Genomic DNA, 14076 nt, shown 5'->3' on the forward strand with positions numbered 1-14076 from the left:
CTCCTTCACAATTCATATATATCTTTTACACAAACAATAAATGATTATAACAAAGAAAAAACAATACTATAACTTTCTGGGTAACTATGAGCCGACTGCAGAGACTCTATGTTACCTTCTCAATATTGTTGTGTAATAACATTCACATATTGTTATCTGCTAATCTAAGTTAATCTAAACAAGTAATTTATTACACTTCCTTTACAGTAACACCCGTTCTTGCATCTTCGTATCCCTGTTTACAATTTACATAAACATTGATAAAATGATGATTGATAAAAAAATTTTAAAAAAGCGTTTAAGTGGCCTGTGTTTCACAATAACTCTCATTTCCTGTGTGCAGTGAAGTGTCTAAAGCTGGAAGATATGGTTGGTATTGTTATCATAATATTAATAGAAATATTTTTCTAATATTGATATATATCATGATATCACAAATGCAAGCACATATAAAATCATTAAACACGTTTAATGCAATAATATGGGCCACAGTTATAACAAAAATCTTCTCATTTTGTTAATTGTTAATTAAAACTTGCTCACTATCATCATTACCACAATGCATTTCCAGAGAAAGTCCATAAACATCCATAAAGTATTAACTTACAGCCCTAAAAGTGTCTAAAATTGAATTTACTGTAAATTGGACAAAACTACAGGGTTTAATAGTCCTGTAATCCTCGACTGCAGGCCCATTTTATATTTTTGGCTCATAAAACAGATACAGTAAATGTTCATATAAATAAAAAAATACCATGTAAATCCTGACCTAACTGGCATGTGTTGAACCATGTTTTAAGTCGACAGCTTCAGTATCAGATACATGAACGTTCAGTGTTACTAGAAGACATCTCTCTTTAACTATTGATGAGAGTGTAAGTGGTCCACTTTCTCTGCTTCCTCCTCTCCTCTCCTCACCCTCTCTTTCTGCTTTACTTCCTGATTGTTATTTCAGCTGGAGATGAGCAGAGACAGCTCTCGGACTGGATGTTGTTCCCTCCGCCGATATGGGTTTATGTATTATTAAACACTGCATGTGGTCTCCTACAGAAGCCCGTATTACGAGAGGTCTGGGAGGCGTCCTGTTTAGTATTTTTGTGGTGAGGGAAGTGCATAAAGGTGCGGCCGAACGCGGCGACCACAATCCCACATTCATCACTCGTTAGGAGAACAGTCACTTCAGTCACTTCTCACAAACCTCAGAGGTCCATTGTGATTTATATTTGTTAGAGAATGAGTGACGGCTACACAGTCGTCGAAGGACAACGTGGAAACTAGTTCACCAGCTCTGAGGGTGGCTTTCATTTACTGGATTCTTTTATAAACCAAAATACCAAAGAGGTTAAATACCAAGCTCCACCTCAACCTTCACACTGGCTGAATTAACTAATAACACTTGTCAAAAGCAGGCAGATTGTGGTAATACTGAATAAAAGCCATCTAAGGAACTAATAGAGCCTTGAGGGCAACTTTTATACCCCCATTTGATAACTGAAGTGGTTAGCCATTATCAAAAACAGCCCTCATCCCTATTTTCTTTTTTTTTTTCTCCCTGAAGGATATTTTACGGGCTCCTTTGGATTTCTTTTCTCAACTGTACAGCTCGTGTGTTCAGTTTGAAGCCTAAAATGTTAATTTTCATCAAGGGGACATTAGATTTGGACCTGATGGATCATGGATATCAGATCTGGCTTGCTATGGATCATTTTTATTTTTACAGATGGACCCGTGCCCACACTAACCAATATTACCTTTCATGGACTGAACTATGTGCCAAATCCATCCTCATCTCAAGGAAATTCAAGTCCTCTGGAGAAGGGCTGGTTTGTATTACAGAGAACAATATTGCAATTCAAACTGGAGGCTTTTTTTTGGGGGAAACAGTCAAGATTCTCCAGGCGATAGACAAAGCCAAAGCCATCGAACATGTGAAGCTTCAAGCAGATTTAGTGTATATCTTACCCTGCATCGTTGTGCTTGTGGGCTCTGCGAAGAGTGGAATAAGCAGGAGGTAGATGAGGTAGACGAAGGACAGGGCATTGTACCTGAACAGGCAAGCTGCAGAAACAAACAGAAACACACATTCAAAGAGTTATGGTACAAATCCACCTTTTAATCCTAACAACAACAACAACAACAACAAAACTGCATTTGAGTATCATTAATGTAACAGTCTCTTTGTTGCTTTATGTGCGACATCACGTTACATAACTTTAAAACGGTGAATAAAGTGGAGAAACTGGCAGTGATAACAAGCTGTTTGGTTATGAGTCGTCACTGAGATCAACTCAGATTGGAGGGAAACATGTGGTGAAAGTTGTTAAAATGTTACTGTTGGAGAAAAAGCTGCTCATAGTCATAAAAAAGCCACCTTCATCTGGGCTGTATAACAAACTGGGCTGAAGCTCAGTCACTGTTTTGAAGTACAATAATCACCCCAATAGTCTTTGGGTGTTAAGAGACAATTAACTGACGGAGTTTGCGGAGCTCTGCCTCTCCGTGCACCGTCCGTAATGCATCACACACTTCATATCACATGTGAAGATTTCATTTTGCAAGAATCTCATTGTATTTCACGGACTGGGAGCTTTACAGATTTGGGATCATTTTACAATAATAAAAGAAAAAAAAATAAATCTGCAAAACAAAATCTCTGCAGGTTTTGCAACAGAGCGGTGTCACGCACCACAAGCCCCTAAAATGCATGATGTACCTCCGGGTTTTGAAAACAGGAAAATTACTTTTGGTTGCCAAACCTTTAAATGAAACACAGTCACATGGAGCGTGAAGAGTGTGAAATGCCACGGCCGGTGTGTGTGTGTGAGAGGACTTCAGTTTGTTTTTAGACTTTGTGGTATAAAATTTGATGACTAATATTGACTCATGTTATTTTTTTTGTAAAACTTTTACTTACTTCTGCTTTTCCTACTCTCTGTACACCTTAGTTTGCAATAATTTAGTTTGTCTAAGCTGATTTATCTCAGTGATGCAAGTGTTTGATATAAATGCAATCAATCAAATGAAAGGTGGCCTGATTTCAGTGCAGTTAATTTTGTTCAATAAAGAAATTTCCCCTAGTTCTTCAGCCAAAATGATCGTTTGTTTTTTGAACACATGTCAACTCTGAGACTCTGCTTTGAACTCAGTTAAGCTTGTAAAGCTCTGTTTCAGTATTTAAGATGTGTCACTACCCATGATACTGGATTATGTAACTCCACAGGCTCCCATAACACACTTACCCTTTCCCGCAAACCCTCCTTTCAAACACACACACACACCCTGTGCAGGCACATGAAGGAAGTCTTTTGAGCTCATGATGAAAGTTCAAACGCTTAAGTGCAAACACAACTTCCAAAAACCATTAATTGATGTATTGATCGGTTGCGCACCTCATTTCCCTGAGTCGGTCTGACCAGCTGCCTTTACCGGGGGGCTTTTACCAGTTAAACAGCTCACATCACCTGCTGACTGAACATCAATTAACGCGTCCAGGATGACTCACACTGATGTGAACGCTTCACCACTGAAGCTCTTTTTCAAATAACATGCCACGTGACACTTACAACTGAACAGTTTTTCATGTTTACATAAAATATGCACAAAATATGTGATAGGCCCCTTCCCTCCTTACACTTCTTTAAATATTTTTACTGTAGGTCAGGAGGTGGTGCAGCAAGGGAGGGAAATGCAAAAAGTGGACACACAGTATGACCTCCCGAATTTCTCTTCGGGGTTATATCAACAGGCACAGAGTTTACAACCTGGTCGGCTGCGTAAGTTACCGTCTAAGTCAGAGAGATCTGGGCAACTACTGGTGTGGAGCTACTGAAAAAAATTACACTTAACTGCTGAAAATGGTGCTTTTATTTATCTTTGCGCACTCAATGGACCTATTCATTGACATTTGACTTGGCTCTGCCTTCTCCCTTGCTGGAGCCCTACGGTGAGTGAACCCCCTGGTTTTCTCCGTGCTCAGATACAGACCAATGAAAACTTACAAAAGTTAATAAATGTTACGAGGGCTGTCATGTTTTGGCAAAGCACCAACATCTGTAGATTGTCTATGTGATTAAGTTTCAAGTGTGCATGAATGCTTGATACACCAGAGACTCGGACCGCCGGCATAACAACATAAAAAAAATCAATTTATCAATATTGTTTATCATATTTTTTTTTTATTTTGAAACATTTTCAACATGTAGGTTGCAGCCTAAGCCTCCTGGTTGAAAAGAGGAGGGAATGACTCACAATCTATAATTTTTGGTCTCCCTCGCTGCACCATTCCTATCCCCGCCCACTTCATTTTATCTTCGTTAAATGTGGCATTAAATAAGCTCTAAACAAGCCTCTTTTGCCCAAGTTGGCAGCTGGTGTCTACTGCCATCATTATTCATCTGTTCATAGTTTCGTATCTGAAGTGGTTCTTTTGTATCTGCACTGTGTGGAGATACAGATTATCTATCTGCATCTGCATGGCTCCTCTCCCACTGCTTTCCTACAGACACTTGACCGCAGTCTTCCTGACCATTTGCCTTCGCTGTATGACTCACCATCTGAGGATTTTTACACAGGGAATGAAAATAAACTGCTGTTGTTCTCAGACATAGATTACTGCAAAAATCCCCATTCACCAGCTGAATCAGGTTTTTGTCTCTCGCAGTAAAAGCTATTATTACAGCCGCGCAGAGCCTAAACAGAGGAGGAGCAGACCAGTCGTAAATGTGAAATCAAGGCCAACTGACTTCAGAGTTTAAGCCCAAAAACATAAAAGTCATGACAGAAGATAAGGTGGTGCGGTGTCTGGCCAGGCCAAGCACCGGGAGATAACAGAGGAATTTAAAACCCCTCTCAAGAAAATCATAAAGAGCATACCACATCAAGTGTACACCACCACTCTGCAGAGGTTTACTGTTTTCATCCAAGCACAAAACTTGAAACCAACTTCAGTGAACTATGGATGTCACATCCAAAATGTACCAGTGTTTAGAGCATTAACTAGTAAATATAAGTGCTAATAGAAGGTCATAAAATCTGGATTTTATTGTTAATTAATTCTACTTTTTAATTGTAAGAAGATAATTGTGTTATTTTTTCTTTTAAAAGTGGCACAGTCTCACTTTAACGTCAGTTGCGTTGTTACGTTAGCTTGCTAGCTAATAGTTGTTTAGCTTGTTGACCACAGCCAAAAAGTAACAGTTTGTTTTACTCTAATAAAGCTACAGATTGTAATTCTAGCGTTTCAGATAAGAGTTGGAACAAAATAAAAGCTTAAGACAAGACCATTTGTGTCACAAACTAAATTTGAAAATATATCTACTAGAGATATGCTGGCATCTGGTAGCGATCGATGCCGCCAACCATTTCCATCACCGTTATTACCGTGATTATCGTCTTTTTTCATAGGAAACCGAGAACACAGAGCAGCTCTCCTGCCTTCATCAGCAGTTTGATTTTGTTTAGACACAAGTTATATTGGGCCTGTAAGGGCCCAGTATAACTGTTTTTATGTTTTCGCTGCCTTTTAAAGATGAATTTAACTGTTAACACCGAGCAAATAAAATGTACTACAAAGTTCCTGCACTCCAGAAATCAATCGACCAATTTCATCTGGAAAAACGTCATGAATTTCCAAAATATGAATGAGTGCAGACACTGAGCTGCATTTAAATTGATTTCCAGTCAACTGTCTGAAACTTTGAACGGTGTTTAACTGTTACTGATGTTATTTCTTATGCTGAGTCTAACAAAACAGCAATATACTGTACAGACAGATCACTGTTCAGTCAATAAAATCCAATGTTATCGTGGCGTAAATTAATTTAACTTTAGATTAGCACTAATAGTAGGATTTCAGGAAACATCTTTACCATGATATTTTACCTACAATAATCATAGCAATCGTCCCCTAAATCAAAAATTTTTTTTACCGAACTTACAACAGTTAATGCCACAGCTCTCCTTTTCATGTTATCTGTCTTCTTCTAGCCAAGATCTCATATCTGAACTCTGAGGAATCTGAGGTCGATTCTGTGACATTGCTCACCATTGAATTTGTTTTTGTTTACAGCTGAAAAACCTATTTATTTACCCTTGGCACCATATATCATAACTCTGGTTTTTCTTGTGTACACAACTCTGGTTCTGATTGGTTTACAGACTGAACTAGCATAGTGAGTTTAAATGTTGGAGCACGTATTTGACATTTTTCGTCTTAAAATTATGAATTAACTTTAGTTTCTTGACCCTGAAAACAATTTTACCCCATAAGGTATTATTTGTCTTTATTTTCAGCACATAATTAGCTGTTTATCCCTTTTTTGTGCTCAACTCTGCTTCTGATTTATTTTGTTAAGTTAGTTGAACTCTTTGAGCATATTTGACAGTTTTTTTCTAATTCTTGGAAAGGCCTGGAAAAGGCTTGTTTTTCTTGACATGACCTTTGATTTTAAACACAGCACTAATCTGCTGTCATTTTTTACCACATTTTCAGAGATAAATGCTGTTTCTGTTTGGTTTAAACATATCAGTGTAGTATTGGCTGAACTGTTTTTGTTCCTATGTATTTATTATTAGAAGAGGCTGTTATCACTAGTGACAACTACAGTCTCAATGGGCTAAAAGCATCACTTTTACACAGGCAGTTCTCCTCTTGATCACCAACTGTGGCTGCTTGGGGATTTGTGATGAGGCAGCACAGCATCTTTGGAATAATATGTAAATAGAAATTGATTTTCTCATTAAATTAAAACTCACAAACTGAAACAAGCATCACGGTTCCAGTGATGCTCCTAGCAGCTAAGCATCTGCTCGCCCGCTGCTATCTCTGTCTGTCTCAGTGTTGTACTTAACCCAGCTGACCCACAGCTCCATCTGTACATTCACACCACAGGTTTCATATCAGATCAGACATTTGGTAAAGTGTATGCTCATAATCATGTTCACACTCCAAACTCTGCCAGTAAACACATAAACAGCGGCCTGTTTGATGAGCGAAACTGTAGCTGTGTGCAAATGTGTGTGTGTCTGTGTGTGGTGGTAGGAGGACTGTGTACACATTGGGCCGAGCAGTTCTGTGCTTTTCAATAGAGGTGCTGTCAGATGGCCAACAGGAAACTGAGACTATGTAACGTCAGCAGACAGGTCTTTCACTAGGACACGAGAACAGCGAGGAGCGGCAACATATATTACTCTATTGGATGTATACAGTAAGGGACATGTTTGGAGTCAGATAACATCTGCTTTGCAGGAGTGTTTCCTTTATGTTTATTAAGCACTGATAGGCCAAAAAAAACGTTTTATATTATTATATTTATTCTATTTAACCTCAAAAACACTTGACATGAAGGCCAAATAACTGAGAATTTGCACCAAAACAAGTGACAGAAACAAAATCAAACCTAAAAAAAGTTATAAATAATAAAGAAAAACAATAATTTGCAATAAACTGAGAGCTGACGGATGATTTACATCAAACACATCAATTTTAATTGAAAAACTGAACTAAAATCAGCTGCTGATCAGCTGGTGCTGATGACAGACGTCAGCATCACTGTCATCCCAAACGCTGTCTGTTCCTGCTCACATTCCCTGCTTCCCACTTTACATTTCCTTTATCCTGTCAGTTACTGTGTACAGCTGCGGTGAATGACAAGTGCTCATTTGCACTTTGAAAAAACATAAAATATTAAAGGTATGTTTACGATAAAAGGGAAAGCAATTCTTCTCTCCCTCACAACCGCATTATTAATTCATACTGTTAAAACGACTTTCCACGAATTAATGGAGACAATGCATGGCCTCACAATTGCTTTTGGAAATAAAGGGGGGCGTCGGGCTGTCAAGTGATGCATTATGGTGGTACTGAGTGGGTCTTATCTATAGAAAGCATGCTGTTAGCTTTAAAAGTACCTCAGCTGCCCTCATAAGTCTTACACAGACACCACACTGGAACCTCAGTGGCAGTTAGACACTAATCATTTTCACTTGTGGCCTACCACACAGTTACAGTTTAAAACACAAAGTAAACTACAGTTAATAGAGTCTGCATCCAAGGTGTGATCAAACCTCAAGCATAATTTCCACAAACTCTAAATCAGCATGTAAGTGTATGTCTTCTTCAGTAAACTAATGATAAGACTCCTCCATTCAAACTACTAAAAGTCGCCTCTGAATCAAAATAAGCTGCCGTGTTGATGATGAATCATCTCCTTAATCTGCATAGCAAAAGAGTGAATCAAGCAAAACATTCACTAACACAGCAACAACAAAACATCTGTGTAACTTTTACAAAGTTACAGATGCTGTAAACAAAATAAAAATCTCTGCGAAAAGCACCACCGACTGAAACTCAAAGGAATGAGAAACAACACAAGACGTGTAGATATAACAGTGCCAAACCAATATAAATGTTAATTAACAATATTAACACAACAGTCATGTACAGAATGTCCAGTCAGCACTTCAACAATCAATAACACTGATGATTCATTAATATCCAGTAAGTAAAACCCAGAAACCACACTGGACACCACAGAAATTAATTCCTGACACTATAATGAAATAAGTAACATTTTATTACAGTTTCTTTTAGGTGTTTGAGCAACATAAGCAACCTAACAGTCAATCTGAGTAGAATAAAACAGATTAGACTCAACAAAAACTAATCTGTGATTGAATTATTTCAGAATTACAAACTGCGAGAAGAGAAAAAGACTTTATATTAGTCTCCTTTTTATTATCAGACATTTCTTGACATGCAGACTGAGACGTGGAATGTGCAGTGACTCCAAAAGGTTGCTTTTGACGCACACGCTGCAGTGACTGGATGCTGTGTTGTCTCCTGTGTTTTACTAAATCCAATAAAAGATTACAGGGGGGTGAATAACTGCTCTGCTTGGTAATTTATATGTAATAGCTGGTAAATGACTCTGTGCAGTCTATTGTTTTTGTTTGGTACAGACAGCAGCAGTAGTGACAGATGAACTGTGACCTCCAGCATCATGAGGTCAATCACAAATTACCATAAAAATCTATCAGCATGTCACACAAACATAAATTCGATTTCTGCTGTTAACAATCTGCATACTCAGACATTTTAGGTTTGAGCTACTGTAGTTTAGATTTTGAATTATTGTCCCAAAGATTAATATCAGTGTAAAAAGAAGAAAAAAAAGTGGGAAAGTCAAATGAAATAAAGATGGATCACTAAGTAAACTTATTTAAGCCATAGCTTTCCTTTAAAAATTGCATTTCTATGAATTATTGTAAATAGATTTATGGGATAATATCAGTGAATTCACTTGAAGGGTATTAGAATAACTATTAATTGATCAATTACCCAAACACACCTGGCGCACACATAGCACCTCGAGATGCGTAAAAAGTGCAGATTTAAAAACGAAACTCACCAGCTGCAAGACACACTGGCAGCAGTAACCTGAAGACCAGCCCGCACACCACCTCAGAGGCCATGGCTCTGGGCAGCCCGTGTTGAATCCAGGTAAAAGAAGCCGAGGATTGTCTCTCTAGGGTTTCTCTTGCATCCCAAACTCCTGCGCTCTGTCAAATCCCAGCTGGCATCAAACTGGTGCGCTCCTCCAAACGGCCACATCAGCTCTCCCTAAAGACACCTGGGCGCCGGTTATTCCATAGTGAGAGGCAGCGCATTTACCAAGGTTCACCACAGCAGGCGTGTCACCGGTAAATAATGTCACCATGATAGTTTAGTTGCTCAAGTGCGTTGAAGTCATGTTGACGCTGCCAAAAAAAAAACTGAGCAGCGGACTCAGGTGTGCGCAGACAGCGCGTAAAAATGCCGGAGAAAGGAGCCAACAAGTCCTCAAGTCCAATTAACCCCTCTTTTTTAAACTTCAAAACCACATTAACTAGCAATGTTCAAAATCTTATAAAGTCTAATTACACTTCTTTTCTGTGCAGCGTTTTCAGAACACTCAGAAAAACCGGATAAATCTGCCCTTCCCGTCCTGTCCCCTTAGTGAAATTTGACTTTCTGACTTCTGGTGTGGACTGCATTCGCCACCAGGAGCCTACAGGACGAGCCTGTGATTGATATCTAAGTCAGCCAATCAGAAGTCTTCCTTTGGTAACCGGTCCAGCCCCCTGTGATAATTGGAAGCAAGAGGTGGGACGCGGGGATGGATGCAAATACCACAAGTATTATAAGATAACGTGTCACAAATCCAAAGCTTTACTTTTAGTTCGCAAGAATAGTTTCTCTTTGTTTAGCATTTAATATGCATCTTTAAATGTATAAACAGTAACTAAGCACTTCCAGGAACATTTTAAGGATTTCAAGAGGATTTCAGTGACTATTGCATCTCCTCAAATCTGATATCCAGCTGTTTATTAGAGAGAAGCAGCGACGCCTACTGGTTTGAAGTCAGCCTGCCTAAAGCAGCACATCCACTTCAATCTAGTGTTACCGCAAAACAGGCCTGTCAGAGTTCCCCTTGGAGGCAGGAAAAATAATTTTACCAAAATGTTTTCAGTTCTTGAAATAATTATGAGCATTGTAGCAAAACAGCTCTAACATCTCTAATTACATTTAATCCAGTTGCCTGAGTAAACAGAGATATATCATTACTCAAACCTCAATCCCAGAATGCTCGCATCTGTTTATTTTTAATTTCTAAAAATCCCCCCAAAACGTTGGGGGCAAATAAACTGATTTGCATCATTGTGGTGTTGGTTGTCTTTGGGGAACTTTATGAAGTTCAGAGTTTGAATCCATGTGAGCTAAAGTGTCCTTGATGAATCCTTTTACACACCTTCAGCTGAATCTGACCTCCGACCTTATTGTACAACAAGCAAGAAAACAAAAAGAAATAAATCTGCTTCAGATGATTAGTAATATTAATGTTTTAACTTTCAAAAAGAACAATAATTAGAATATTACTTTAATATCTTGACCTTGATAGTAATTCCTGTGTATTACTTTTACTTCAAAACTAAAATAAAATAAACAAAAACGGAGTGGAGGACTGTTCTTTGTCTTTAGCAGCAGCAGCAGGCAGCTGTTTCAATCCACTGTACACTGCCTGCCCAGCAGTGGCGGAAGACACATGCAAAATGTAGTTCAAGTGTTGCAGTAAAAGTAGTGGTTTGGTCCCTCTGACTGATATATTATTAAACATGACATCATTAGATTATTAATAGTGAAGCATCAGTGTGTGAGCAGCATGTTACTGTTGTAGCTGCTGGAGGTGGAGCTAGTTTCAACTACTTTATATACAGTTAGCTAGTTAAGTCCAGTGGTTCCCAACCTAGGGGTCAGGCCCCTCCAAAGGGTCACCAGATAAATCTGAGGGGTCTTGAGATGATTAATGGGAGAGAAAAGAAGAAAAAACAAAGTTCTGATACACAAATCTGTTTTCAGTTTTTGGACTTTTTGTCTAATCTTTGATTTTTGGTGAAATATTGGATCATTTGAACATTTATTGAAATGAAACCATGTGAGAAGTTTAGAGGGAAAAATCACTATTTGGTGGAGCTGTTAACAACTCATAGACATCTGAAATGTGACCCTGACTACACACTGCTTTTTGTAAGACGTCAAAAGCCAAAACGGTTGGAAACCACTGATTTCATCTTTAACAATATGTTGTATTTTAAAAGCTTGTTATATTATCCATTGTGTCAAATCTTCATCTGAAAAGTAACTAAAGCTGTCAAATAAATGTAGTGGAGTAGAAGAATAAGTAGCATCAAATGGAAATACACAAGTACAAGTACCTTAAATTTGTACTTAAGTACAGTACTTGAGTAAATGTACTTAGTAACTTTCCACCCCTGCTGCTCAGCACCAAACAGCAGACAAAATTATCAACGAGCTGGTGAAGAACAGTGGTCACCAGAGCAGATCTAAAAGGTATTAGACTCACATTCACCAGGTGGTGAGAACGACCATGAATATGACTCCGTGTCTGTAGTCACCTATTCAAAGTCACACTTAGGCTAATCATCCCATGGTTTTACACTGTACCGAACTGAAACACAGTAAACAAACTGCTTTAACTACAAGTCATGAACAGACTGTATGTCGTTAACAAGCATTTCGAAGAGCAATGAACAAACCCGCAGGGTCCGAAGTGACATTTCAAGTATGTTAATATGCTGTTAAATGTGCTGCTAGCCTAATTAACCAAGCTAAAAGCTAACTGACGTTTTCCCCGGTGAATGTTTGTTTGGCGGCTCGTTCAACAAGCTAAGGTGCAGGACAAGACGTGTGTTCATGTCTGTAAGTTAGATAAAAAAGGAGACTTAGCGGGAAAGCTACTGTGGGTTGTTGTTCAGAGTCTGTGGTTCTTCAGTTGTGGAGCAGGCTGCTGTCAGGCTCAGTGTGACCGTCTGCTCTGATAGAAAGCCATGTTGGAGATTTATTCAAGGTTTGATTAAGAGCTGTAACAATTAGTCAATCAACTGATTAATCAATCAACAGAAAATTAATCACCAACTATAGTGATAATTGATTATTGTTTTGAGTCATTTTTTTTCTAAATTCTCCTGTTCCAGCTTCTTAAATGTGAATATTTTCTGGTTTCTTTTATCCACTATGACAGTAAACTGAATATCTTTGGGTTGTAGACTGTTGGTTTGGCTTTGGGAAACAGTGATCAACATTTTTCACCATATTCTGACATTTTAAAGGCCAAACAACTAATCCATTAATCAAGAAAATAATTGAGAGATTAATCAATAATGAAAATAATCATTAGTTGCAGCCCTAGTTTGATTTGTTACATTGAAATAAGCAGCTCCAGCTATATATGGATGACGATGTTTAATCAAAATAATGTAAAACATGAGGACATCTTCATGAAATAAAATCATTTAAAATATGCAGTTCTCCCCTTTGGTTTATGATTTTTGTTTCTCAAAGAAGAACACGGGACAACAGAGCAGATATGTATGCTGTGGTAGATAACAAACAGGCAGTTTAATTTCAGTTGGACCTTGAGCATGGAGCTGTAGTTAGAGCCAGAAGGCAATTAGTTTTGTTTAGTATAAAGACTGGAACCAGAGGGAACAATTAGTCTGGCAACATCCAAAGTTTAAAATCGCACCAACCAACCCAAACTGAAACAGTTAAAAAATATTGTGGTTAATGCTTAACTAACACTTTGAACCTCACTTTCAGTTGTTTATCACAAATGGAAATCGAAGTCAAAGCCAAGGAGCGCTGACCTCATGTTTACTTGTTGTGGATATAATAAAGAGTAACAGCCAAATTTAAACTCCGTACTGCAGCATTACATATGAGTAAAACCAATCAATCATGTATGTTTTGATATATTTAATGACTGTATTGACAAGGAAATGATCCATGGTGTTATTTTTTCCGAAGTGCATTAGGCAGGAGGGAAGCCAAGGTATGGTAGGAGTCATCAGGACAGCGCCAAATGACCCTCCTCTACCTCCATGTGGAAACACAGGGCACTTAGAGCAGCAAAGGTCCTGTTTGTGATGTGATGAATCATCGCTTGGCCTAATCACCAAAATGGATTCAGTTTATGAAAATAAGAAAGATAAATTGCTAAAAGCTGCTGAGGGAAAAGCTGACTTTGAGAGATCATCGACATGTTTCGCTGCCAACCTCTGCCCTGAAGCTTGACTTTTTCGCTTGAAATCCAGACAGACTGGATACTCCGCTGTGGCGTTCATGTGGGAGCAGTCAGAGAGTCACCATGAGGCCCTGAACTGCAGCCAGCGATAATCAATAACCGACCTCAAAAACATCAGTCGTCAGGCCTTGATTTGTTTCTGCTGTTTGAAGTCCAGACCTGCTGATCTAATCCCTCAGATGGATGTGAATCTTAAATAACATTTGTCTTTGATCCATTATTCATCCGATTCTTGAGAGGGAGTTATTGATAAGCTCCCGGGCCAAATGGGCTCAACAGTTTTTTACAGTTCACAGTGGAGGTTCAGGTCAGTTACTCCTGACTCACCTGCCTCAAACTGTATCCAGAGTAATGAGAAATTCAACAAGATTTGCATGTTTTTTATATTTGATTCTCGTTCTTCTAATGCCTCCAAATGATATTGCGTCAAAAAATA

At 38.5% G+C, this 14076-nt stretch overlaps 1 protein-coding gene across 3 annotated transcripts in view; it reads right to left on the minus strand.

The window, feature by feature from the left end:
• The window catches only part of LOC137194489 (piezo-type mechanosensitive ion channel component 2), a 96377-nt gene extending 86120 nt beyond the window's left edge, over nt 1-10257 (minus strand). The window contains exons 1-2 of one of the 3 annotated variants that reach the window (XM_067606435.1): nt 9408-10257; nt 1963-2058 (exon numbers count right to left, since the gene is read on the minus strand). In XM_067606435.1, coding sequence (XP_067462536.1) covers nt 1963-2058; nt 9408-9471 — 160 coding nt within the window. In that variant the 5' untranslated portion in view covers nt 9472-10257. The remainder of the gene's footprint in view (nt 1-1962; nt 2059-9407) is intronic. The other 2 variants (XM_067606433.1, XM_067606434.1) reach the window with 2 other exon arrangements.
• Between the last annotated feature and the right edge of the window lie 3819 nt (nt 10258-14076).

Source organism: Thunnus thynnus, chromosome 12 (assembly GCF_963924715.1).
Source record: "Thunnus thynnus chromosome 12, fThuThy2.1, whole genome shotgun sequence".
Taxonomy (NCBI): Eukaryota; Metazoa; Chordata; class Actinopteri; order Scombriformes; family Scombridae; genus Thunnus; species Thunnus thynnus.